General features: G+C 60.7%; 4 protein-coding genes across 4 annotated transcripts; 2 read left to right on the top strand and 2 right to left on the bottom strand.

The window, feature by feature from the left end:
- Positions 1-1,502: 1,502 nt before the first annotated feature.
- LOC101873315 (G patch domain-containing protein 4) lies at positions 1,503-3,810 on the top strand. Its single transcript, XM_034071273.1, has 7 exons — positions 1,503-1,641; positions 2,066-2,139; positions 2,221-2,313; positions 2,408-2,515; positions 2,635-2,723; positions 2,818-2,868; positions 2,984-3,810. Exons 1-7 carry the CDS (start codon positions 1,566-1,568, stop codon positions 3,510-3,512), a joined length of 1,020 nt encoding a protein of 339 aa, XP_033927164.1. The 5' UTR covers positions 1,503-1,565; the 3' UTR covers positions 3,513-3,810.
- Positions 3,774-5,754, bottom strand: NAXE (NAD(P)HX epimerase). The gene is made up of 6 exons (XM_034071275.1): positions 5,561-5,754; positions 5,203-5,311; positions 5,012-5,122; positions 4,795-4,908; positions 4,230-4,377; positions 3,774-4,153 (listed from the first exon to the last, which is right to left on the bottom strand). Exons 1-6 carry the CDS (start codon positions 5,737-5,739, stop codon positions 3,951-3,953), a joined length of 864 nt encoding a protein of 287 aa, XP_033927166.1. The 5' UTR covers positions 5,740-5,754; the 3' UTR covers positions 3,774-3,950.
- Positions 5,755-6,049: 295 nt separating this feature from the next.
- Positions 6,050-8,064, bottom strand: TTC24 (tetratricopeptide repeat domain 24). The gene is made up of 6 exons (XM_034071313.1): positions 7,248-8,064; positions 6,968-7,171; positions 6,766-6,894; positions 6,498-6,619; positions 6,314-6,406; positions 6,050-6,055 (listed from the first exon to the last, which is right to left on the bottom strand). The coding sequence occupies exons 1-6, from the start codon at positions 7,990-7,992 to the stop codon at positions 6,050-6,052; spliced, it is 1,299 nt and encodes a 432-aa protein (XP_033927204.1). The 5' UTR covers positions 7,993-8,064.
- A 1,112-nt stretch (positions 8,065-9,176) lies between these two features.
- On the top strand, positions 9,177-21,983 carry IQGAP3 (IQ motif containing GTPase activating protein 3). The gene is made up of 38 exons (XM_034071234.1): positions 9,177-9,230; positions 9,524-9,611; positions 9,942-10,098; positions 10,277-10,354; positions 10,480-10,556; positions 10,700-10,767; positions 10,969-11,082; positions 11,347-11,525; positions 11,691-11,778; positions 12,073-12,236; positions 12,368-12,455; positions 12,559-12,722; positions 12,833-12,993; positions 13,187-13,311; positions 13,426-13,589; positions 13,972-14,062; positions 14,147-14,314; positions 14,696-14,838; positions 14,912-15,082; positions 15,589-15,672; positions 15,798-15,869; positions 16,183-16,252; positions 16,564-16,772; positions 16,939-17,091; positions 17,177-17,340; positions 17,536-17,760; positions 17,851-17,991; positions 18,256-18,340; positions 18,613-18,845; positions 19,125-19,257; positions 19,599-19,701; positions 19,829-19,973; positions 20,106-20,193; positions 20,399-20,611; positions 20,860-21,026; positions 21,155-21,256; positions 21,537-21,645; positions 21,869-21,983. Exons 1-38 carry the CDS (start codon positions 9,206-9,208, stop codon positions 21,980-21,982), a joined length of 4,923 nt encoding a protein of 1,640 aa, XP_033927125.1. The 5' UTR covers positions 9,177-9,205; the 3' UTR covers position 21,983.
- The last annotated feature ends 1,484 nt before the right edge of the window (positions 21,984-23,467 follow it).

The raw sequence follows: 23,467 nt of genomic DNA, 5'->3' as shown, positions 1-23,467 counted from the left end.
AGATAACGCTGGGTGCTGAGCAGCCTCCCCACCTCAGGCTCCCTTCTTGCTGGGACAGGAAACCTTATGGACACTGAAGTACTTAAGAAATGCTGCAGCAGCTTTGCCCAAAGTTTCCCACCTTCCATTGAGGAAGCTCCCTTTGAATTAGGGGCTCTCAAGTGTGTGTGTGTAGGACAAGGTAAACTTGGTGGTTCTTGCTCTGTATGGATGACCTGCTCATTGAAACCAGTGGGTTCTGCTGACTCCAGAGGTGTCTGCTCGCAGCTGGATGGTGCCAGTGCCCCCTGCACTGTGCATTTTATCCCTGCTTTTCCATACTTGCTCTCACCTGGGTGTTCCTGTTGGTGGGGGAGGATTGGGCAGTGAGAAGGAGCAGGAGGAATCCTGTATACCTGTAAAACCTGCTTGCTCCCCAGCTGGGAGATGGGATCTATCAATACTTAGTGTAGGTGGAACAGTGGTTGCTCCATGGGGCAGGGCAGTGCCTGTGTCTGTGCATCACAGTGAGCCTGGGTTCTCCAGGTGAGCACCCGGCTTTAACCTCCTGAGGGGGGCACAGGCAATGGAGGGGGGGGACTCTCTGCAACTTCTCCAATGAAGAATTTGGGAAGGGGGAATGGCTTTAACCGGAGCTGTGGCTGCCCCATCCCTTGGCAGTGTCCAAGGCCAGGCTGGATGGGGCTTGGAGCAGCTGCTCCAGTGGGAGGGGTCCCTGCCCATGAAGGTCCCTTCAACCCAAGCCCAGGATTCCCAATGAAGCCCATGATTCCAAGAGTGCTTGGGCCACCTCCAGCTCTCGGCTGCCAGCAGGATGTGACCATGTCCCAGTCGGGTCCATCTCCACATGGCTTTGACTTGGGTTATTTTTACTTCCCACAGCAAGTTGACCCCGTGCTCCCAGTACGTGCACATGGATGCAGCATTCCTGAGCCAGGGATGCCCGGAGCAGGCAGGATACAGGGGCTTGGTGTGTGCTTCCCTTAGGATTGGGATTCAGGGCTCAAGGATGGGGCCGAGAGCACCAGAGCTGCCCTGGGGAGGAGAAGGGAGAGGGGAGACCTTTGGGTGGCTTTTGGGCATTGCCCTTCCTCTGCGTGTACACGTGTGTGTATGTACATGGGTGACTACATGCATGTGTGTGTGTAAATGTGTCTGTATGCTTGTATATTTGTGTACACGTCTGTACATGTGTGAATGGGTACATGTGTGCCCATACATGTATGTGCATGTCAGTGTGTATACGTGTGTGTTCATGTGTGCTACACCTGTATGTGCATGTAGATGTGTGTTCATGTGTGCTACACCTGTATGTGCATGTAGATGTGTGTTCATGTGTGCTACACCTGTATGTGCATGTAGATGTGTGTACATGTGTGAGTACCCGTGTTCATGTCCGTACACACCTTGTACATGCCTCTACATGTGTGTAACGTGTCTCCCCTCCATGGTGGTCCCGCCCCCCGCGCATGCGCAGTCTGCACTTCCTGCGGGCGGCAGCGAGCGGGGCTGGATCCCGGTCCCGATCCCGGTGCCGATCCCGGTCCCGTCCCGGTGCCGCCGCCATGAGCGCGCCGGGGCCGCCGGGCCGCGGTTTGCTGTTCGCCGAGAGCCAGCTCCGGCGGCACGGCTGGAGGCGAGGTGCGGGGCGGAGCGCACCGCGTGTGTGCCCCGAGCCACGGGACACCCCCGGGGCCGGTGCGGGCCGTGAGGGAACCGGTGCCGTCCGTGAGGGAACCGGTGCCGTCCGTGATGGATCCGGTGCGGTCCGTGAGGGAACCGGTGCCGTCCGTGATGGATCCGGTGCGGTCCGTGAGGGAACCGGTGCCGTCCGTGAGGGATCCGGTGCGGTCCGTGATGGATCCGGTGCGGTCCGTGAGGGAACCGGTGCCGTCCGTGATGGATCCGGTGCGGGCCGTGAGGGATCCAGTGCGGGCCGTGAGGGAACCGGTGCCGTCCGTGATGGATCCGGTGCGGGCCGTGATGGATCCGGTGCGGGCCGTGATGGGACCCATTTGATCCATGATGGAGCCGGTGCGGTCCATGACGGAGCCATTATCCGCAGGGCAGGGGCTGGGCCGGCAGGAGCACGGCATCGCCGAGCCCATCCGGGTGAAGGTGAAGTGCGGCACGGCCGGGGTGAGTCACGGGTCCCCATCCCCGTCCCCCCCATCCCCGGTGGGGCTCGGGCCGGTGGCAGCATCTCCTGTGCTCCCGCAGGTGGGACACGACGCGTCCGAGCCCTTCTCCTTCCACTGGTGGGACCACGTCTTCAACCAGGCTGCTGCCAACATCACGGTGGATGCTGGGCAGGTCGGACCCGGGGGGGGGCCCTGGTGATGGGGTTTAATGATGGAACCCCTCAGGTTAAGCATTCCCAAGCCCTTTCCCTCTCTCATCCCTGCAGGACGGCATCTCCGTGAAGGCGCTTTCCGAGCAGGGAGTCAGGATCAGCAATAAGAAGCCCCGCAAGGCCGGCAGCACCCCCAGTTTGTTGTATGGCCGCTTCGTGAAGGTAAATGCCTTTGGGGGCAGCCCAAGCTCTGCACCCCCTTTCCCAGAGCAGCCTCCCCAGCCCATTGCTGCTGTTGCCCCCCCAAGACCCCCTTTTTCCTGGTGCCCCCTTCTCTGCAGTCGGCCACGCTCACAGCACACGGTGAGGAGCCCACAGGCTCTGCGAGCAGTGAGGAGGAGGAAGAGCTGGACCTGTCTTCAGCCAGGAGGCAAGGCTCCATCCCCACCCTGCAGGGCTATGGGGGTGATGCTGCAAGGGGGACCCCAGGTCCTGAGCGCGCTGCTCTTGTCTGTGTCCCACAGGCTGACGGATGAGGAGCTGATGCGAGTGTGTGGGGGCCGCACAGCACACAAGTGAGTGGGTCCTGGGGGTCCCCTCTCCTCTTGGGGGGGGAGGGCTCTGGGACAGGTTGGGGGGCACGCACCCTGTTAGGGAGGTGCCAGACCCCGGTGGCATTGGTTGTTGTAGGGGTGCCCGGCACGGCCTGACCATGAGTGCCAAGCTGGCGCGCCTGGAGGAGCAGGAACGAGCATTCCTGGCCACGTACGGACACAAGGAGCCCCCCGAGAGGCAGGGAAAGAAGAGGAAAAGGGAAGAGTCCAGGGATGGAGCCAGTGCCAAGGTGCTGCAGAGGCAGGAGCTGAGCGAGGAGGAGGAGGGAGATGAAGGAAAGGATGTAAAGAGGAGGAAGAAGAAGAAGCAGGAGCCAAATGGAGAAGAGGAGGTGGCAGGAGAGGAAGGGAAGGCTGCAAAGAGGAAGAAGAAGAAGCAGCAGCAGCAGGAGTATAAAGAAGAGCCAATTGTGATGAAGAAGAAGAAGAAGCAGAAGGAGAACAAAGAAGAGCCAATTGTGATGAAGAAGAAGAAGAAAAAGAAGCAGCAGGACAAAGAACCAGCTCAGACAGAGATGCCTCTGGAAGGCACAGATGGGCCAGACCAGGCCAGACACAGCCCCAGGAAGAAGAAGAAGAGGAGGAGGAAGAAGGACCCAGAGTGAGCAAGGGCCCTGTGGCTGGTTCCATCTGGCTGCAAGGGTCCCAATTCCTGTCCTTGGTGCCCAAGGATGCTCTGGGCTCTTTGTGGCCTGGCTGAGTGTTCATCCCTGCCTGGGGATGCTGGGCTGGGACTGCTTGGGCTGGAGCTGGATTGAGCTTTACTTCCATCAGGGAGCATCCCCAGTTCCAACCAGGGACCCCTTGGGGATGGGTCAATCCCAGAGGGACACATGGGACAGACCCCACAGAGCACTGAAATGTTCTGTCAAGGGCACGAATAAAGCTTTTATTGCCATGAAACTCTCCCAGAGGATCCCATTTACCCCTCCAAACACTGGGATTAGGTCAGAACGTCCTGGTCTGCCCTGAGCTTCCATCGCACTGGGGAGGCCTGAAGCCCATGGATGTGCTGAGCGTGCTGAGCATCCCGAGCCCCCGCTCTAGGTGAGCTGCAGGACACATTCTGTCCCGGGGTACGGGGGCAGGTTTAAGGCGTATTTCTCCTGCAGCGCTGGGGGCACGAACCTGCCCCCGAGGAAGTGGAAGCGCCCTTCAAAGTGCAGCGCTGCCTTCTTGGGGGCCGTGAGCGAGATGAGCATGTCCGGATGGAGCCCATCCGCCTTCCCCTTCTCCACATCCCAACCTGCAACGAGCCCCCCACACAAGCTGCAGCCAGGAAGACCCCAAACTGGGCCCCTTTGGGGGCAGCAGGTACTCACCCGAGGGGATGTCGATGCTGGCGATGGGCACCGTGATGTGCCCCAGGGTGCTGAGGATGCTGCCAAAGGGCTCCCGCACGGCTCCCTTGAAGCTGAACCCGAAGATCGCATCCACCACCAGCCCATAGAGCTCATCGATGAGCGCAGGCTGCAGAGGGGAGGGTGGAAACCAGCCCTGGGCATGGCTGCCCAATGGGTACCACTCATTGAGGGGCTGGAGCGGGGCCATAGGAGGGCAATGGGGCTGGTGCAGGGGTTGGAGCACAAGGGATGGGGAACGGCTGAGGGACCCGGGGGGTTCAGATGGGGAAGAGAAGGCTCAGGGGGATGGAGCCAGGAGGGGCTGGGCTCTGCTCCCAAGGGATGGGACAAGAGGAAACGGCCTCAAGCTGCACCAGGGCAGGTTTAGATGGAGCTGAGGACCAATTCCTGCCCCACTGGACCAGGCTGCCCAGGGCAGGGCTGGAGTAGCTGAGGTCCTCAGTGCCATGTGTTAGCGGTGGCCTTGGCAGTCAGGACTGGCTGAGCTGAAAGGGCTTTTCCATGGCTGATTCCATATCCTCACCTCGGCTGGGAATTCAGGCAGGAAGGGGATGTCCATCTTCTGGCACTGGGTGGTCAAGCCCTCAAAGAGGGGTTTGCTTGGGCGCTTGGGGTAATACACGGTGGGTTCATAGCCCTGCAGGAACAACAGGGATGGGAGCACAATTCCAGCACCGGGCACAGCCCCAGGAGCAGGAACCCCAAAGCTGATGGGTTCGGGGGGTGCACAAGGGACTCACAAACAGCTTCAGGTGCCGGGCACAGACCAAACCATCACCACCGTTGTTCCCTGGCCCGCACACAACCAGCACCGCAGGGCGGCTCGTGGTGAAGGAGCTGGGGGGATAAACCTGGAGCGGGGCAGGAGGTGCTGGGAGGGCGATGCTGAGGATGCAGGGACCCCCCCCAACCCGTGCTCCTGTGCACCCACCTTGGCGATGGCCGTGGCGCAGCTCAGCCCTGCCAGCTCCATCAGCTGGTCCACGCTGAACTTGTACTCAGTGAACAGCTCCTGGTCGATGGCCTGGGCCTCATCCTGCCTGAATGGGGGGGGGGAATGGCACCTATGGGGACCCCAAAACCCGCCTGCACCCCCGTTGTGGAGGCTCAGATGCCCTCAGCTTTGCGAAGAGCCCCAGGGGGGACGCGCATCACAGCACCCATCTCCTACCCCCCCCCATGCACCCCAATGGCCCTGCCCCATCCCCTCCACCGCGTTACCCCCAACCGCTCTCTTACCCCCCCTCTATTTCAACCCAATCTCCCCCCCCGCATCCCTGCGGCCGTACCCGAGGAACCGGAGCCCCCGCGGGCCGGGCCCGGCGCTGGAGCCGTGCATGGTGCGGTGGGGGCCGCCCCACGGATCCCGGCTCCAGCCCCAGCCCCGGCTCAAGCAGCGACCCCCCGGCCGCCCCCCCCCGGCAGCCACCAGCAGCCCCAGCCCCAGCAGCGCCCTCGCTCCCGGCATGCGGAGGGCTCGGCACGGAGCAGGCGCACAGCGGCCCCGGGGCGGAGCCGGGTGTCCCCCGTGCCCGCCCCGTCGGGTGTCCGGAGGGGAGCTGCGGAGCTCCGGGTTCGAGGCCGTGGCCGGTCCCGGTGCGCGCTCCCGGCGCTGCCGCCGTCACAGGAGGGTGCAGAGCAGCGATAGGAGCCTCCTCCCGGTGCGGGGCTCACGGCATCCGCGGGGCCGCTGCTCCATGGGGCTGGGGGGGCAGCGAGGCCACCGAGGCATTAACGGGGTGTGGGAGGTGCCTGAGTCCCGTCCCCCCCCCCCCCGGTCATGGCTACACCCCGAGATGCAGCAGGTTTGTGACTCACATCCTGCTCCCCCGAAGCTGGGTCCTGGTGGTGCGGGGCTGAGTGGGGGGAAGCTGCGGCTGAGCCGGGTCCTGCTGGGATGGGGGGACACATCCTGCTGGGATGGGGGGGACACTGAGGCGTTCACATCTCTGCCCCCCGAACCCTGGTGCGTCCACCAAGCCCTGCCTGGGCTGTGATGCTTCCGTGCCCCAACCTGCCCTGTGCCATGGGGTGATGCTCACCCTGCTGGAGAGGCGGCCCTGGAGGCAGAGCTGGTGCTGGATGGCATCGGTGAGCCTGTGCACGACCCGCTCACGGGCAGCTCTGGGGGTGTCCTGCACAGCAAGCACCCCACGGTCAGCACCCAGGGCTGGGGTTGTCAGCCCGTGATGCAGGAGAGCATCCAGCCTGCCCCATGTTCCTAACCTGGCAATGGGAAAGCAACGTCAGAGCCTCCTTGTAGTGCCCAATGGCTCTGGGGGAATTTCCCAGCTGGAAGTAGGCAGCTCCCAGCCCCTCGCACGCTTGCCACTGCCCCTGTACATCCCCTGCGAGGTGAAGGAGCAGCATCAGTGCTGGTCCAGCACGGTCCTGGGGTGGGAGCATCACTGATGCCTTTGGATCCAGCACACACTCGGCATGGGGATGCTGCAGAGCCACCAGCACAGGGATGATTCGCCTGCATCCCCCTTACCTGAGTCCCGGAAGGCTTGCAGGGCATGCAGGTAGCTCTCTGCAGCAGCCTCATGGTTCCCAAGCTGGCTGCAGGCATAGGCCAGGTTCCCAAAGCACTGTCCCTGTGCCTTCCGGTTCCCAAGAGCTCCTGGAATCGGGAACCCGATTGGAATGGGGCACATCCAGCAAAGCCAAGAGCAGGACATCCCGGTGTATCCTACCGTGCAGCGCCACCGCTCGCCGGTGCCAGCCCAGCGCCGTGCCGAAGCTGCCCAGCGCATTGTGGGCAGCACCCATGTTCTGCAGCAGCGCGGCCGCCCTGTGCTGCTCCGGTCCGGATGCCAGAGCCCTCTGGAAGCTCTCGGCAGCCAATGTGAAGATGTGGAGCTGGGAATAGCTGAGCCCGATGTCGCTGTAGAGTTTCCCTGTGGAGCAGAGGGGAAAGGCTGAGTGCGGGTGCTGGTCCAGGCACCGGGAGCGAGGGATGGAGCGTGGCGTTACCTCTCAGGGCTGCATCCCGGATGCTGCCGCAGAGCGAGTGGCACTGGGCGAGGACCGCGGTGATCTCGGCCACCCCGAAGCCCCGGCTCTGCAGCATGGAGCCGCTGGCCCTGCTCAGAGCCACGGCCGTGGCCTCGGGGCTGGCGGCCACCGCAAAGCACCGGGCGGCATCCAGGAAGCACCGAGCGGCACGCTCCGGCTCCCGCATCCCCAGGTAGCAGCAGCCCATCCGCACACGGGTCCCGGCTCTGCTGCCGGCCTGTGCCGCACGGTCACCGTCAGCAGTGATGCCAAAGTGCTCCAGAGCCTTTGGGAAGTCCTGGAGCCCCTCGCGAGCCGCCTCGATGCTGAAATAAAGGCCCCGCGAGGGCTCCCCATTGCCCCCCAAGGAGGACTGGGACTGGACGAGGAAAGCGAGGCCCTTTTTGGGTTTCCCGGTCTCCACATAGGCAGCCCCCAGGTTGAAGGCACAAGTGCTGCGGAGCTGGGGGCTCCCCATGCTCCTGGACAGGACAAACGCCTTCCTGAAGCACCCAACCGCTTCCTGCCCATCGCCCAGCACCAGCGCCCGGTGCCCGGCTCGTGTCAGCCCCTCGATCCTGGCCTCCCGCTCCATCACCTCATCCCCTCCTTCCTGAGCATCTGCCCCAGCCTCCGGCTTCTCCTTCCCTTTCTTCCGGCTCTTTTTGGGGGTCACAGGGGTTGTGGGATGTGGTCCAGGGTTTGCTGCCTCCTCTGAAGCCATGGGCTGCGTGAGACCTGCCTGCAAGGAGGGATGCAGCCTGGGGAAGAGCAGGACGGGGTGGGTATTCCCAGGATGCCCTTATGGGAGGCAGAATATCCGGTTGCAGGCACTTACTGTTTACTCTTTAGCTGCTGAGAGAGGGGAGAAGGACGCTGGGCACCACCAGCACTCGCTGCTGCCTTCCAGTCGGGGATGGTGGGGTCCGAGTGCTGCTGGCTCCCACTGGGATGCCTGGAGAGCCACTTTGGAGCACCAGGAAAGCAGCAGGGGTGTGTGTGGCACAGGCGGACCGGGACAAAGCCAGGCTTGTGCCAGGCAAGGAACGTTCCGAAATGGCCCCAGTAGCTCCAGTTTCATCCCTGGCTCTGGTGTGCAGCGCCACGGCAACAGGGTCATCGGAGCCGGGTGGTGCTGTGAGCAGGGTGATGCTGTGAGTAGGGTGATGTTGTGAGCAGGGTGATGCTGTGAGTAGGGTGATGCTGTGAGCAGGGTGATGCTGTGAGTAGGGTGATGCTGGGAGCAGGGTGATGCTGTGAGTAGGGTGATGCTGTGAGCAGGGTGGTGCTGTGAGCAGGGTGATGCTGGGAGCAGGGTGATGCTGTGAGCAGGGTGATGCTGTGAGTAGGGTGATGCTGTGAGCAGGGTGATGCTGTGAGTAGGGTGATGCTGTGAGCAGGGTGATGCTGTGAGTAGGGTGATGCTGTGAGCAGGGTGATGTTGTGAGTAGGGTGATGCTGTGAGTAGGGTGATGCTGTGAGCAGGGTGATGCTGTGAGCAGGGTGATGCTGTGAGTAGGGTGATGCTGTGAGCAGGGTGATGCTGTGAGTAGGGTGATGCTGGGAGCAGGGTGATGCTGTGAGTAGGGTGATGCTGTGAGTAGGGTGATGCTGTGAGCAGGGTGATGCTGTGAGCAGGGTGATGCTGGGAGCAGGGTGATGCTGTGAGTAGGGTGATGTTGTGAGCAGGGTGATGCTGGGAGTAGGGTGATGCTGTGAGCAGGGTGATGCTGGGAGCAGGGTGACTGCACAACCACCCCCTGGTGTCCATAGTCGTTGCTCCCCAGTACCACACTACAACCGGTCCCGGTACCGCACTACAACCGGTCCTCGCTCACCCCCCCCCCCCCCCAACTACAACTCCCGGCGGCCCCCGCGCGGTGTCACGTGACCGGCGGGAGATTCAAATCGCGGGTGGAGTCTCCGTCCCCATAGTCATGGAGGGAGCGCAGTCAGTGCGATGTGAGTGACCGGTTGTGGGGGTGCAGGGGGGTCCGGTGGGGATGTGGGGCCGGTCGGGGGGTGCAGGGGGGTGTGGGGCAGGTCGGGGGGTGCAGGGGGGTCCCGGTGGGGATGTGGGGCCGGTCGGGGGGTGCAGGGGGGTGTGGGGCAGGTCGGGGGGTGCAGGGGGGTGTGGGGCAGGTCGGGGGGTGTGGGGCAGGTCTTGGTGGAATTCCTTGTGGGTATTTTCGTTTGGCTGGGATGGGGGTTAAGGAAACCTCCCCCCGGGATAACGGCATCTGCCCCCCCCGCAGGCGAGCGCCTCACGGCCGAGGAGATGGATGAGAGGAGGAGGCAGAACATCGCCTACCAGTACCTGTGTCGCCTGGAGGAGGCCAAGCGGTGGGGCTGGATGTGGGGACCCCTCTGCTTCGAGGGGGGAAAGGCTGGGACTGGGGATTGGGGGATAAGGAATGGAGGGAGGGTGGTTTGGGATCCTGCCTGCTCCTGGTGCCTCCTGGCTCTCCAAAGGGGGAGCAGCCTAACCGGAGCATCCCATCCTGCAGCAAAGAGCTGGGTGGTGACCTCTCCCTGTCATGGAGGGGACGGGGTTGATGGGGATGGGGTGGGGTTGATGGGGATGGGGTGAGGGTGTCTCCTTTGGGAGCTGCTTTTCCTGCCTGGAATGGGTCTGGAGGGGGGGTCCAGGACGTGCCCATCTCTGCCCTGCAGTTGGCTGGAGGCCTGCCTGCATGAGGATCTGCCCTCTCCAATGGAGCTCGAAGAGACCCTGCGCAATGGGGTGGTCCTGGCCAAGCTGGGCCATTGCTTTGCCCCCACCGTGGTCCCTCTGAAGAAGATCTACGATCCCGAGCAGACGCGGTACAAGGTGAGCCTGGGGGGTACATCCCTTAGGATGCACCCCAGTCCCTGCAGGGCTCATTCCTGGGGGGGGGGGGGGGGTCACAGGCTTTGCTTGGGCTTTAACCTCATAGGTCTGGGGGAGAGGGGACCTCAAGGTTGAGAGGAGGGGGGCTCAGCCTCATCCTGTGTTTCCTGTCCTCCAGGCAGCCGGGCTCCACTTCCGCCACACGGATAACATCAACTACTGGAGGGATGCGATGAGCCATGTGGGGCTCCCCTCGGTAACGGCACCCATTGGAGGTGTCCCTTGGGGGGGGGGGGGGTTCATCTCTATCCCCCCACCCTTGGCCACCATCCTCCCCATGGACCATCTCGGTGCCATCTCCTCCTCTTGTCTCATTGGCAGATGTTCTACCCAGAGACCACTGACATCTATGACAAGAAGAACATGCCCCGGGTGGTCTATTGCATCCATGCACTCAGGTGGGTGCCCCTGGCCCCAGAGTGGTTGTGCTGCTGTTCAAAAGCCCTTTGGTGGCATCCCCCAAATTAGGGAAAGAGCCTTTGGGTGCTGCAGAAGCACAGGGAGGGGACTGCTCATGGTGTACATCTGCTTTGCCTTTCAGCTTGTACCTCTTCAAGCTGGGGCTGGCTCCTCAGATCCAGGACTTGTATGGGAAGGTGGACTTCACAGGTATGGCATCGCTGCAGGGATGCTCTGGGGTCCTGCACTGGGAGGGATGTGGGGAATGAAGACCTTGGGCTTCAGCCCAGAGCTGCCTCAGTGATGCTACCGCAATGTGGGCATCTTCTGCACCCCTCTGGTTTGGATGAGCTTTGAGCTCCTTCCCAAGCCAAGTTGTTCTCTCCTTCTATGTCTCCATGCCTGGTCCAGAGGAGGAGATCAACCACATGAAGCGGGAGCTGGAGAAGTACGGGCTGCAGCTCCCTGCCTTCAGCAAGATTGGGGGCATTTTGGCCAACGAGCTCTCTGTGGATGAAGCAGCAGGTGATGGGTACCCCCAAATATCAAACACAGGGGTGCCCTGAGAGGGTGGAGGCTCCTCCTTGTTCTCCCTCAGACCCATGCATGGGCTGGCACAGAACCCAAGGGTTTCAACTGTTGAGACATGGAGGCTTTGTGGGCACTGGAGAGCACCGATTGCTCTTTGGGACCGGGGCTAGTTCCCAGCATCACGCACGGTGCAGCTCATCCCATGCACTCAGTGCCATAGGGGATGGTCCCTGCCTCACCTTCCCATTGCCCCCACAGTGCATGCTGCCGTGCTGGCCATCAACCAAGCTGTGGAGCAGGGGGTGGTGGCCCAGACCATGGGGGCCCTTCTCAACCCCAGTGCGATGCTGCTTGGCCTGCGCCCGGAGCTGGCAGCTGCCTACCAGGAGATGCTGCACCGAGCCAAGCTGGAGAAGGGCAGCAATGCCAGGAACAGGGTGAGGAGGGCACCGGGGGGGTCCCTGAGGGCATGCAGGGGGTGGTAGAAGCTGGCCCTATGCATGTCTTGTGCTGCCCCATCACTGGCAGTGTTCGAGGCCAGGCTGGCAGCATGGACCCTGGCTGTGCCATTGGGGTGCATGCTCAGGGTGAGCATCCTGCAGCTCCTGCAGGTGATCCCCGAGGGAGAGGACATCTATGACCATTACCTGACCCAGGCTGAGATCCAAGGGAACATCAACAAAGTGAATGGTGAGAGCAAAGCTTGTGCCTTCCTTACCTGTGGTACCCTGGGCTGCAGGGAGAGCCTGCCTTGGGAGGGGGGAGCACAGCAGGAGCCATCAGCTCGGGCTTCAGATGTGTTGGGCGGCCTGGGTTGGGTCTTTTGGTGGGAGATTAATGTTATTAATACTCATTGTTAACAATCATGTGGTCAGCTCTGGGCCCCTCACTACAAGAGAGACATAGAGGTGATGGAGAGGGGCTGGAGAAGGGTGATGAGGGTGATTCACTTGCTCATCTCCGGGTGTCAATGTCCTGTCCTAGTGCACGGGGCCCTGGAGGAGGTGGATGATGCCCTGGAGCAGCAGGATGTGCTGGCGCTGCACCGTGCGCTCCAGGACCCGGTCCTGGCCCTGCGCTGCCTCCAGCGTGACAACCTCCAGCACTACATGGAGCAGCTCAGCATGGATCGGGAGCAGAAGGCGCTGGTAGGGGCTGGAGGAGCCTTAGGGGGGGTGTTTGGGTGCAGTGGGGATCAGCATCACCCTGCACAGGGTCTGAGCATGGCAGCTCCATCAGCACAAGCAGGGTCTGTGGGACACAGAAGCTGTTGTTGCAGGAGCTGGGCTATGTGGACCTGCTGGAGCAGGAGGAGCTGGAAGCTGGGATCCTCATGGCGAACAGGAAGGGCGAGGAGGAGCGAGCCAGTGAGTAGCTGGGGTGGAGGTGGTGCTTTTGGGGCAGGTTCTGGTGCTGGAGGTGGGATCCTGCTGCCTGGTGCCTCCCTTTGGAGCCGGTGGCTTCCTGCAGTGCTAGGGGCCATCAGCCGGATCAACGCCGCCATCCGTCATGGAAACCCAGCCAAAACCTTGGGAGCACTGATGGATGCTGCAGCCCAGCTGCCCGAGGTGTACCCACCTGCTGCCCCCCTGTACCAGCACCAACTGGCCCTGCTGCAGAGCCAGCACCCACGGGTGAGCTCCCTATGGATGTGCTCTGGGTCCCATCAGTTCCTTGGGGGGCATCAGTACCTCTGCTAGGCTGGGTTATGGGGCTCTCAGTGTCTCTGCCTTGCCCCATGCAGGGTGAGCTGGTGCAGGAGGAGCTGTTTGTGGCTGTGGAGATGCTCTCGGCTGTGGCATTGGTTAACAGAGCCTTGGATGCTGGGGACCCCGATGCGCTCTGGAGCAGCCTGGCCAGCTCTGCCCTGGGGCTGGCTGGGGTTGAGGCTGCCAACGCGCAGCGGTGAGGCCTGTGTCTGGGGTGGGTGCTGTGGGGCAGACCCTTGGGAGGCAATGGGCAGGTTGTGTGGGCTCGTTTCATCACCCACCCTGCCCCAGATGTTGCCTTCTCCCCTTTGGAAAGCAAGGCGCTGGCTGTGCCGGGTACCATTCCTGCTTGGAATGCACTGAGACGGTGCCCTGCGTGTCTCCTGCAGGTACTTTGAGGACTTAGTGCAGCTCAAAGGGCAAGGCCGGGCAGCAGGAGGGGAGTTCTTGAGCTGGAACGACATCCAGGACAGTGTGAACGCCACCAATTCCTCAGTGCAGGATGAAAACGACCGTGAGTGCTGCACACTTGGGTCGAGCAGGGGATTTGCATGGGGAGCCCAGCCCTAATGAGACAGCAGAGACAGCCTTGGGGGGGGTGATGATCCATCCCATCCCTTCCATGCAGGAATCATGGCTGTGAGGCTCATCAATGAGGCGCTGTTGCAGGAGGACCCCGAGAAGACACTGTCAGCACTGCTGCTGCAGGAGGCTGCCCTGCCCCACGTCAGCCTCCCCATTGCCCAGCGCTACCACCACGTCCTGGCCCATGCACGCAGGATGAAAGCCCAGGTTGGGGGGGATCCCCTTGGCTATGTGGGTGCCCCAACCCTCCCCATAGTACAGGGAGGGCAGAAGGTGCTGGATGGGAGGTGATGTGCAGACCGGGGCTCACTAGAGCCCATCTTGCTGCTGATGAGAGAGCTGGGCTGGGGCAGCCTGGAGAAGAGGAGGCTCCTTAAGGGGAGACCTTAGAGCAGCTCCAGTGCCTAAAGGGGCTGCAGGAAACTGGGAGAAGGGCTCTGGATGAGGGATGTAGGGACAGGCCAAGGGGAATGGCTTTAACCTGCCCAAGGGGAGATGGAGATGGGATTTGGGGCAGAAGCTCTTCCCTGGGACGGTGCTGAGGCGCTGGCACAGGGTTCCCATCTGTGATCCCCTCACTGTCTCACAGGCCACAGGGGATGATGGAGCAGTGCTCTGGTGGGAAGAGATCCAGGAAGGAGTCTGCAAGGCCAATGAGGACACGGTGGCAGCCAGGAAGAGTTGAGTGCTCTCCCTGGTGTTGTTCCCCTGCATCCATGGGGGGAGGCAAGGAGAGTCTCACATGGACCCCTCTGTCCCTGCAGTGGCTTTGGGCATCGCTGCCATCAACCAGGCCATCAAGGAGGGGAAGGTGACCCAGACCCTACGGGTGCTGCTCAACCCTGCTGTGGCCCTGTGTGGGGTGGTGAATGCCTGCGCCACTGGGTACCAGGAGCAGCTCACGGCTCTGATGGCCACCAAGAGGCAAGCAGGTAACAGCTGATTGCACCAGCCCCATCCCATCACCCTGGGGTGCACACATCCATGGTGGGGAGCAGCACCTCCATCAGCACCCATCCATGGTGGGGAGCAGTGCCTCCCTCAGCACCCATCCATGATGGGGAGCAGTGCCTCCCTCAGCACCCATCCATGGTGGGGAGCAGTGCCTCCCTCAGCACCCATCCATGGTGGGGAGCAGTGCCTCCCTCAGCACCCATCCATGGTGGGGAGCAGTGCCTCCATTAGTACCCATCCATGGTGGGGAGCAGCACCTCCATCAGCACCCATCCATGGTGGGGAGCAGCGCCTCCATCAGCACCCATCCATGGTGGGGAGCAGCGCCTCCATCAGCACCCATCCATCTCGGCATGCAGGGAGCATGAAGCCGTGCTGGATCCGGCACCGGCTGCAGGATGGTGCTGAGTTCTACCTGAGCCTGCAGAGCTTCGAGGGGAGTTGGCAGCGCCCGCCCAATGGTGGCATCAACACCACGCACCTGAGCCGGGAGGAGATCCAGGTATGGGATGGATGGGGCTCAGTGGGTGCTGGTGGCACTGGTGGGGCTGAGCTCCTGGGTTGTGTCCCTGCAGGCGGTTGTCACCCGAGTGACGGCAGAGCACGACCGGGAGCAGCTGTGGGCAGCCAACGTGGCCTTCGTGGTGAGGCTGCAGGCTCGGCTCCGTGGCTTCCTGGTGCGCCGGGAGCTGGCAGCACGACGGAGCATCCTGCGGGAGCAGCATCCGGCTGCCGTCAGGATCCAGGTGATGGAGCCAGGATCTGTCCCATCTCTGCGCAAGGGGGTGCGGGCCATGGGTGCCTGCTTGCAGCATCCTCTGGAGGGCTATAGAATGGTTTGGATGGGAAAGGACCTTAAAGCTCCTCCAGCTCCAAGCCTTCCACTGGAGCAGGATGCTCCCAGCCCCTGTGTCCAACCTGGCCTTGAACACTGCCAGGGATGTGGCAGCCACAGCTTCTTCATTCATCCCATTCCAGTTCCCCACCCACTTCACAAAGAAGAGCTCCTGCCTTAGATCCAACCTAAACCTCCCCTGTTTCAGTCTGAACCCATCACCCCTTCTCCTATTGCTGCAGTCCCTGATGGAGGTCCCCCTCCAGCATCCTTGTAGCCCCCTGCAGACACTGGAAGCTGCTCTGGTGGATGCTGTTCCATAGCTTCCAAAGCCAGGGCTCAGCCAGGTGCTGCAGAGGATGGTGTCATGGTGACCTTACACCCATCTCCATAGCTGCTTGTCTTGTCTATACCCAGGCCTGCTGGAGAGGGTACAAGCAGCGCAGAGCTTACCTGGAGCGGCTGCGCTACCTGCGGGCCCATGAGGATGCTGCAGTAAAGGTTTGGAGGAATCCCAGAAGGGTTTGGGTTGGAAGTGACCTCAAATCCTCTGGTTCCAACCCCTGCCTTGGGTGCCTTCCATGAGACCTCTGGGCTGGCTCCGAGTGCTGGAATGTCTTCCCCAGATCCAGGCGGTTGTGAGGATGTGGCAGGCTCGGAGGAGGTACCAGGAGAGGCTGCGCTACTTCAGGCACAATGTGAGTGATGGGATGGAGTCAAACAGCTCCTGGGGATGTGTCTGGATGGAGGGGGATGATGCTCAGTGGAAGTGGTGCATCCTTACCCAGGGACAGATGGGAAGGGAAAGGTGCCCAAGTGGGTTTGCATGTGTGAGGAGAGCAAAAATGGAACCAATTCCATCACTAACCAAAAGGAGTTCAAGGTGTTCATTAGAGGGGAAGGACTGTGTTGGTTTGGGGAAGCAGATTCCCAGTGGTGGGAGCAGGAAGATGGGTGCTCCCCATAGCATAGGTGATGGAACATCCCTCACCCCCTTGTTTGTCCTGGTAGGTTGAAGCTGTGATTAAGATCCAGGCTTTTGTGCGAGCACACAAGGCCCGTGGGGATTACAGGATGTTGGGTATGTTCCTGCTCGTCTCTGCTCTGGGAATTAACTGGGAAGGGGGCTTTGCCTCCCCCCTTGTTGGCCCTGTGTGGTGGGGAGGTGGGGGCAAGTTGGCCACCGGTGTCCCTATGGCAAACAGAGCCTTGGTGAGCCCTTGGCATTGGGTAGAGCAGTGCTGGGGCTGTTCCTGCTGCACCTTTGCTCCCAAAGGCTTCATGGCATCACCTTGTCCTGTGTCAGAAGATGCTGCTTTGGGGGGGTCTGAGGGTCCACCATGGAGGTGGCTGCTGAGTCTCACCCATTGGCGGTGCTGTGCCTTGTGTCAGTGCACGCCAGGAGCCCACCGCTGAGCATCCTCCGGCGCTTCGTGCACTTGCTGGAGCAGAGTCAGCAGGACTTTTGGGAAGAGTCGGAGGTGCTGCGGCTGCAGGAGGAGGTGGTGAAGAGGATCCGGGCCAACCGGCAGCTGGAGAGCGACCTGGACCTCATGGACATCAAGATTGGGCTGCTGGTCAAGAACAGGATCACGCTGCAGGTTTGGGGGAGCACAGGGAGGAGAGGACCGTGGGCACCTGATGCTGCAGAGCTGGTGCTCCCCTCCTTAGCATTGCAGCTGAGGGGGGTGAAAGGGATGGGGTGCATTGAGGCTCTGCTGGAGAGCTTGGCCCTCACCACCACCTCTCCCCCTTGTGTGGCTCCAGGAGGTCGTTTGCCACTGCAAGAAGCTGACCAAGAAGAACAAGGAGCAGCTCTCAGAGCTGATGTCCATGGACAAGCAGAAGGGGCTCAAGTCGCTGAGCAAGGAGAAGAGGCAGAAGCTGGAGGCCTATCAGCACCTCTTCTACCTGCTGCAGGTGGGGCTCTGTGGTGCCCATCCGACCCAGGGAGCCTGGCAGCCCGTGGCCTTTGGGGTGATGTTGGTGTTCCTCATCCCTGCAGACGCAGCCCATGTACCTGGCCAGGCTCATCTTCCAGATGCCCCAGAACAAGTCCACCAAGTTCATGGAGTCGGTGATCTTCACGCTCTACAACTACGCATCCACCCCACGGGAGGCTTTCCTGCTGCTCCAGCTCTTCAAGGCAGCACTGCAGGAGGAGATCAGGTGGCTGCATCCCATAGGGATCCCCTCCAGGTCCTGTCCCGGGTTCAGGACCGGGAAAAGGCTGAATGAGGGGCAGCAGTTTGGATGCAGCGATGCCCTTTGGCTGCTGCCTCCTGCATCGGAGAACACCCCCCCCCAGTGGTTGTGCTCCACCAAACCCATCCCCTTCACCCCATCCATTCTGCTTCTCCCCAGCTCCAAGGTGGACCATGTCCATGATATCCTGCTGGGGAACGCCACGGTGATCCGGATGGTGGTCAGCTTCTACCGCAATGCCCGTGGGCAGAATGCCCTACGGCACATCCTGGGGGGCCCAGTGCAGCAGGTCCTGCAGGACAAGAGCCTCAGCATCCGCACCGACCCTGTGGACATCTACAAGGCTTGGGTCAACCAGAGCGAGTCACAGAGTGGCCAGAGAAGGTCAGGGCAAGGGGGGTTGGTCCTTAGCCCAGCCCATGTGGGGAGGATGGGTGTTGGGATGGTGATGGGGACCTTGTCTTCTGTTCACAGCAAGTTCCCGTATGAGGTCAGCCCCGAACAGGCTCTCAGCTACCCTGAGGTCCAAAGGCGGTTGGATATCTCTATCCACAACCTCCTCATGATGACAGACAAGTTTGTCTCTGCCATCACCTCTTCTGTAGACAAGATCCCGTATGTATCTCGAGGGTCTTTGGGCACATTGCTGCAGTGCTGCTGGCTGGAAGGCCTTGGAAAGGGAGGTTGGGGGATGGGGGGGGTTCCTGGCCCTGTAGTTACTGGCTCCATGCTCCTGGCTGAGGGATGCTGCAGCCACCAGCCCCTGCTATGGGCTCCTCCATCACCCCAACGGGGGGTGATGTGCAGCAGGGATGGGGCAGGGTGGCTGAGCTGGTGCTGCCCCACACACTGACAGCCCTCTCCCTGCCCTCTCCTCAGCTATGGGATGCGCTACATGGCCAAAATCCTGAGGACATCCTTGGCTGAGAAGTTCCCCAGGGCCTCAGCAGAGGACATTGACAAGGTACCCCAGTACTGGGGGGGGTCTGCACGGCACAGGGGCATCCCATTGAATGTGCATGTAAAGGTCCAGGTTCCCTTTCAAAGATCAAGTCCTCTTGACTTAAAAGCCCCTTCAAGCCTCTGTTGTCCCTGAAGGGAATGCCAATGGTGGTCACTTGCCTGCCCTGCTTCCCCTCCAGGAGCATCCATGCAAGGATGGAGCCCCCTTCCCTGCTGATACCACCTCCTTGCCATGAGCCTGCTCCCCATCACAAGCCTTGTCTTGTGCCTTAGGTGGTGGGGAACCTGCTCTATTACCGCTACATGAACCCGGCCGTGGTGGCCCCCGATGGCTTTGACATCGTGGACCTGAGTGCCGGGGTGAGCCTGCACCCCGAGCAGCGCCGCAGCCTGGGCTCCATCGCCAAGGTGCTGCAGCATGCAGCTGCATGCAAGCCCTTCGAGGGGGACAATGCACATCTCTGCGGCGTCAACCGGTACCTGGAGGAGACCCACCACAGGTTCAGGTGGGCATCACCATGGGGATGGGGTGCTGGGGCTGAGCCTCCTTGGAATCATAGGACCAGAGCATCAACCACGGTGGGAAAGACCTTTAAGGTCGTCAAGTCCCAGCACTGCCAAAGCCACCATGAACCCATGGGAATGGGTGAACACTTCCTCCAGCCCTGCCCTGGGCAGCCTGTTCCAATGCCTGAGCATCCTTTGGGGCAGGAATTGGTCTCAGCTCCATCTAAACCTGCCCCAGTGCAGCTTGAGGCCGTTTCCTCTTGTCCCCCTCTCTGCAGAAGGTTCATCTCTGCTGCCTGCAGCGTCCCTGAGCCAGAGGAGAGGTTTAACATAGACGAGTACTCGGAGATGGTGGCAATGGCCAAGCCTGTCATCTACATCACCGTGGGGGAGCTCATCAACACGCACAAGGTGAGGGCATCAAACTCTGCTCCAACAGCTCCATGTCCTCCTTATGTCGGGACACCAGGAGAGCACACAGTGCTCTGCTTCATGCAGGCTCTGTGTCCTCTGCTCCCACCTCCTGGGCTTTCTGCCACATCTCCTCTATCCCATCACCAGCACAGCTCCTCCTGGCCCTTTCCCCTTTTTAAGCAAGCAAATAAACCCCATTCTGCAGCTTTGCTGCTACTTGGCCTTGGCCTTCCCTGAGCCTCCTGGCTCTGGGCTTCCCCCTTGGGTGTAATTGATCCCCACTGCCCTTTCTCCCTCTTCCTGCCCCTTTGCCACTGATCTTCCTCCCTCCCCACCAGCTCCTGCTCGAGCACCAGGACTCCATCGCACCACAGCATGGGGACCCCCTGCACGCGCTGCTGGAGGACCTCGGGGAGCTCCCCACCCTCCAGGCCCTGCTCGGTGGGTAGAGCCTCGGAGGATGGAGCCTCCTCCAAGCTTCTTCCTGCACGAAGCTCTCATTGGGTTGCTTTGGGCATGGGGAAAACCACTCCTCAGAGGCCAACTCGGGCTCTCTGTGTCCTCGCAGGGGACAACGTTCCCAGCCCAATGGATGCCAGTGCTGAGCAGATGCTCTCCCAGCTCAGCAAGGTGGAGATGTCCCTCACCCTCACTGGGAAGCTGGTGCCGGTGGCCAGCAGCGAAGAGAGCGACACCAGGAGCTTGCTGCTGAGGTGAGGATGGGCTCTCCAAGCTCCACGGGGTTGGGATGCTTGAGGAGGGAAGGAAACCATTGGGATGCAACGAAAGGTGGAGCAGAATGATGGTCTGGAGCTGGGTGCCTCACCTCTCCCTCTGCTCTCCAGCACCAAGCAGATGCTGGTGGATGTGATCCAGTCCCAGCCAGGAGATTCCCTCCCGGAGATCCTGTGGACACGGGCCTCGGAGCATGAGGTGGGATTTGCTAACACAGTGCTTGGGGCAAGAGCAATGAAGGCACAAAGGTGTCCAAGGCTCCATGCTCCATCACCGCTTGGGCTCTGTTCTGCAGTGACAGATGGGCCAGGAGAGACTCCTGTGTGTGTGGGGGGGGTGATTGCTCCATCTCCTCGCATCCCATTCCAGCCACGCTCCATGCTCTCCCTCTCCTCATCCCCAGGAAGCCTCCCATGCCCACCTCCTGCACAGGAGAGCACTGCGGGATGCACAGACCCCAGCCAAGCTGCAGCACAACCGGTCCCTGGCTGCCAACAGCCACTTGTCCATGGAGGAGAAGAAGCGCAAGATCATCCGCAACCTGCGGCGCCTGGAGAGCCTGGGGCTGCTGGACCCGGCCCATCAGTACCAGGAGCTCATCAATGAGCTGGCCAAGGTGGGCACCTCTGAACCCACCTGAGCTCCTGCTCTGGGCATAGGATCACTGCAATGGGTTGGGTTGGAGGGGACCTGAAAGACCCTCATCCGGCTCCAGCCCCGTGCCATGGGCACGGACACCTTCCACTGGAGCAGGTTGCTCCGGGCCCCATTGAACAGTGCCAGGGATGGGGGAGCCGCAGCCTCTGAGCAACTTGGTGCTTCCATAAAGCTCCCAATGAATTCCATTGGCATCGTTTCCCCCAGGACATCCGGAACCAGAGGCGCTACCGGCAGCAGCGCAAAGGGGAGCTCCTGAAGCTGAGACAAACCCTTCAGGGCCTCAATGCCAAGACCTTGTTTTACAAGGAGCAAATAGATTATTACAACCAGTACATCAAGACCTGCCTCAACAACCTGGCAGCCAGCACCAAGTACGTTCCCTTACCAAACCCCTCTGTTTCTTATTGCTCTCTGGATGCTGTGGGTCCTGGAGATGTTGTTGGGGGTCCCAGGGGTCGTGCATGGCTGGAGGTCGGCTCCATGGGCTCTTCTCTTCAAGGGCCAGTGGGAAGAACAAGAAGCTGCAATCACTGCACTACACTGCGGCCCGGCTCTTTGAGAAGGGAGTGCTGCTGGAGATTGAGGACCTGCCCCACAGCCAGTACGTGGCCTCTGCTCTATCCCATGGGATGAGCTATTGCAGTGGGCAGGGGGAGGAAAATAACCTGGAAGGTTTCCCTGCCCATGGCAGGGGTTGGAACTGGATGAGCTTTAAGGTCCTTTCCAACACAAACCATTCCATGACTGCATGAGCTGGGATTTGGAAAGGGGTTTGGGCTGCAGGTCTGGCCCCTGGGGGTTGTGCTGAGGGGGTGACCTGCTCCTTGTCTGTGTTAAAGCCATGAAGTCCCTTTTGGTAGCCGGTGCCTCTGTCCCTTTAGGTTCAAGAACGTGATATTTGACATTATCCCCTGTGAGGAATCGGGCCGCTTCCAGGTGAAAGCCAAGTTCATGGGGATCGACATGGAGAGGTTCCAGTTGAACTACCAGGTAGGGAGCACATCACAGTGCCCCAGGGCAGGGGCTTGATGGTGCCCCCACATCCAGCTGGGTCATGGGGAGGACTTGGAGCCCATGGGGACAACATCACCGTGCACCTCCATGGGGCAAACCCAGCTCCGTGCTGGTCCCCTTGTCCCTGGGGGATGCTGGAGCTGGGTGCTGTGGGTGGGACATGTGGGGCTGGTGGTGGTGACAGTCCCCTGTGCCCCAGGACCTGCTGCAGCTGCAATACGAGGGTGTAGCAGTCATGAAGATGTTTGATAAGGCCAAAGTCAACGTGAACCTGCTCATCTTCCTCCTCAACAAGAAGTTCTTCAAGAAGTAATGGGGTGTATTGGTGGGAGGGCTTGGGGGGGGGGGGTCAAGGATGCCAAAGAGAAGCTTTGGGATCAGTAGTCCTGGAGCATCGTGTCCCTATGGGGGGGAAGCTGCTGCTTGCACTGAAGCTCCCCTGTCCTGGGCCCCACCTCAGTCCTTTGGCTTACACTGGTGAGAGCTGGTACCAAACCTCCCTGCATGAAGGATGTGGCTCCTGCAGCTTCTATAGCTTTAACCTGGAGTGTCTGGGGGTGCTTGGGCTGCCCAAGGATGCTCCGCATTCCAGACACTACATGTGCTTTTAGTGATGAAATAAAGGTATTTATATATATATGTATTTCTTCCTCCCACTAAAGGTGGGGGAAGGTCAGAATTAGACTTTATTATAGGGATAGGCAGAGAGGGAGGATGGAGGTGGTAACTTGTGCAGCCCCCCAGGGCCTGTCTCTGGTAAATCAAGGTGCAATAAGAGAGGTTTGGGGTTTCACAATGGATTTCCCTGGGAGCAGAACCAGAGGAAGGGGGCCCAGAGGCATCCTCTCCTCTGGACTGTGCTGTGTGTGAAGCCCAAGCCAGTCTCAGCCAGGATCATGGTTGCTCTGTCCCCTGTGGCCGTGCTCTGGTGCTGAGGTCAAGTGTGACAGGATGGTTGAGTTGGGCCAGAGCTGCCTTTAAAGCACTTTCTCCTCTACGGAAGCTCCTTCCAAGAGGGTTAATGGTACCCTGGGACCTTAGCATTGAGGGTGTCTTGTCTTTGGGAACTGATGTTTGTTCATGGGGTTTTGATGTGGTTTTAACTCCAAGCTGCTCTCTCTGTGTGTGCTGCATCCGTGCTCTGCTGCCTCTGCTCACATACCCTAAATAAACCTCTCTATCAGATCACACAGTTCTTGGGTGCTGCTTTCTCCTCCCAACAGCATCGTGGTCCTCTCCTTTCCCTGCTGCTGGTTCCTCCATCCCCAAAGCTGGACTCAACCCCGAGGCATCACCTCTGCTCTTGCAGGGGGAACTGAGGCCACTTTCAGACACCTGGGTGCCTGGTACCAGTTACCACCTTTGCCTTCATTCTTCTGGTCCCCATCTGTAGGTGTTTTTCCTTCCACAGAAGACCCAGCACTGCTGTGGCTATGCCTTGAGGGGGGTTTATGTGTCACCAGCAGCCACTTGACACCCTGAAACTACTCATTTGTGGTGCTTTGGGGCTGGAGCCTGATGTAAATGATGCTGATGCAAACCCCCAGCTCTTCATCCTTGCGTCTATCTCAGAATGGGCTGGAGGGAACTTGGTGCTGCTGGGGAAAAGGCTCATGGAAAGCTGTGCCATGGCTTGGAAATCGGTGCTGGCTCCTGGAAGAGGAGGTTGGAGGGGAAAGTTGAGCACTGGGAATGCTGCAGGAGCCCATCAGCTCGCTGGGGCTGAGCCATCTCCCGAGGCAGCTCCACTAGATGTCATTGCAAGCCGGAGGAATGCAGCGGCTCTGGGTGCTCTGAG

This window comes from Melopsittacus undulatus, chromosome 20 (assembly GCF_012275295.1).
Source record: "Melopsittacus undulatus isolate bMelUnd1 chromosome 20, bMelUnd1.mat.Z, whole genome shotgun sequence".
NCBI lineage: Eukaryota > Metazoa > Chordata > Aves > Psittaciformes > Psittaculidae > Melopsittacus > Melopsittacus undulatus.
Note: the sequence above shows the minus strand (reverse complement) of the source record. Positions and strands in the feature narration are given on the sequence as shown.

Excerpts from the sequence above, each read along its gene's own strand:
- LOC101873315 (XM_034071273.1), top strand. The coding sequence starts at position 1,566 with ATGAGCGCGCCGGGGCCGCCGGGCCGCGGTTTGCTGTTCGCCGAGAGC. Across the intron at positions 1,642-2,065 it reads GCGGCACGGCTGGAGGCGAG|GGCAGGGGCTGGGCCGGCAG; the intron begins GTGCGGGGCGGA and ends CATTATCCGCAG. Across the intron at positions 2,869-2,983 it reads GGGGGCCGCACAGCACACAA|GGGTGCCCGGCACGGCCTGA; the intron begins GTGAGTGGGTCC and ends TGGTTGTTGTAG.
- NAXE (XM_034071275.1), bottom strand. The coding sequence starts at position 5,739 with ATGCCGGGAGCGAGGGCGCTGCTGGGGCTGGGGCTGCTGGTGGCTGCC. Across the intron at positions 5,312-5,560 it reads CGGGGGCTCCGGTTCCTCGG|GCAGGATGAGGCCCAGGCCA; the intron begins GTACGGCCGCAG and ends CCCCCCATTCAG. Across the intron at positions 4,154-4,229 it reads CAGCATCGACATCCCCTCGG|GTTGGGATGTGGAGAAGGGG; the intron begins GTGAGTACCTGC and ends GGCTCGTTGCAG.
- TTC24 (XM_034071313.1), bottom strand. The coding sequence starts at position 7,992 with ATGGCTTCAGAGGAGGCAGCAAACCCTGGACCACATCCCACAACCCCT. Across the intron at positions 7,172-7,247 it reads CCGGGATGCAGCCCTGAGAG|GGAAACTCTACAGCGACATC; the intron begins GTAACGCCACGC and ends TCTGCTCCACAG. Across the intron at positions 6,407-6,497 it reads CGTTGCTTTCCCATTGCCAG|GACACCCCCAGAGCTGCCCG; the intron begins GTTAGGAACATG and ends CTTGCTGTGCAG.
- IQGAP3 (XM_034071234.1), top strand. The coding sequence starts at position 9,206 with ATGGAGGGAGCGCAGTCAGTGCGAT. Across the intron at positions 10,355-10,479 it reads GCCATGTGGGGCTCCCCTCG|ATGTTCTACCCAGAGACCAC; the intron begins GTAACGGCACCC and ends TCTCATTGGCAG. Across the intron at positions 16,253-16,563 it reads TGGGGATTACAGGATGTTGG|TGCACGCCAGGAGCCCACCG; the intron begins GTATGTTCCTGC and ends GCCTTGTGTCAG.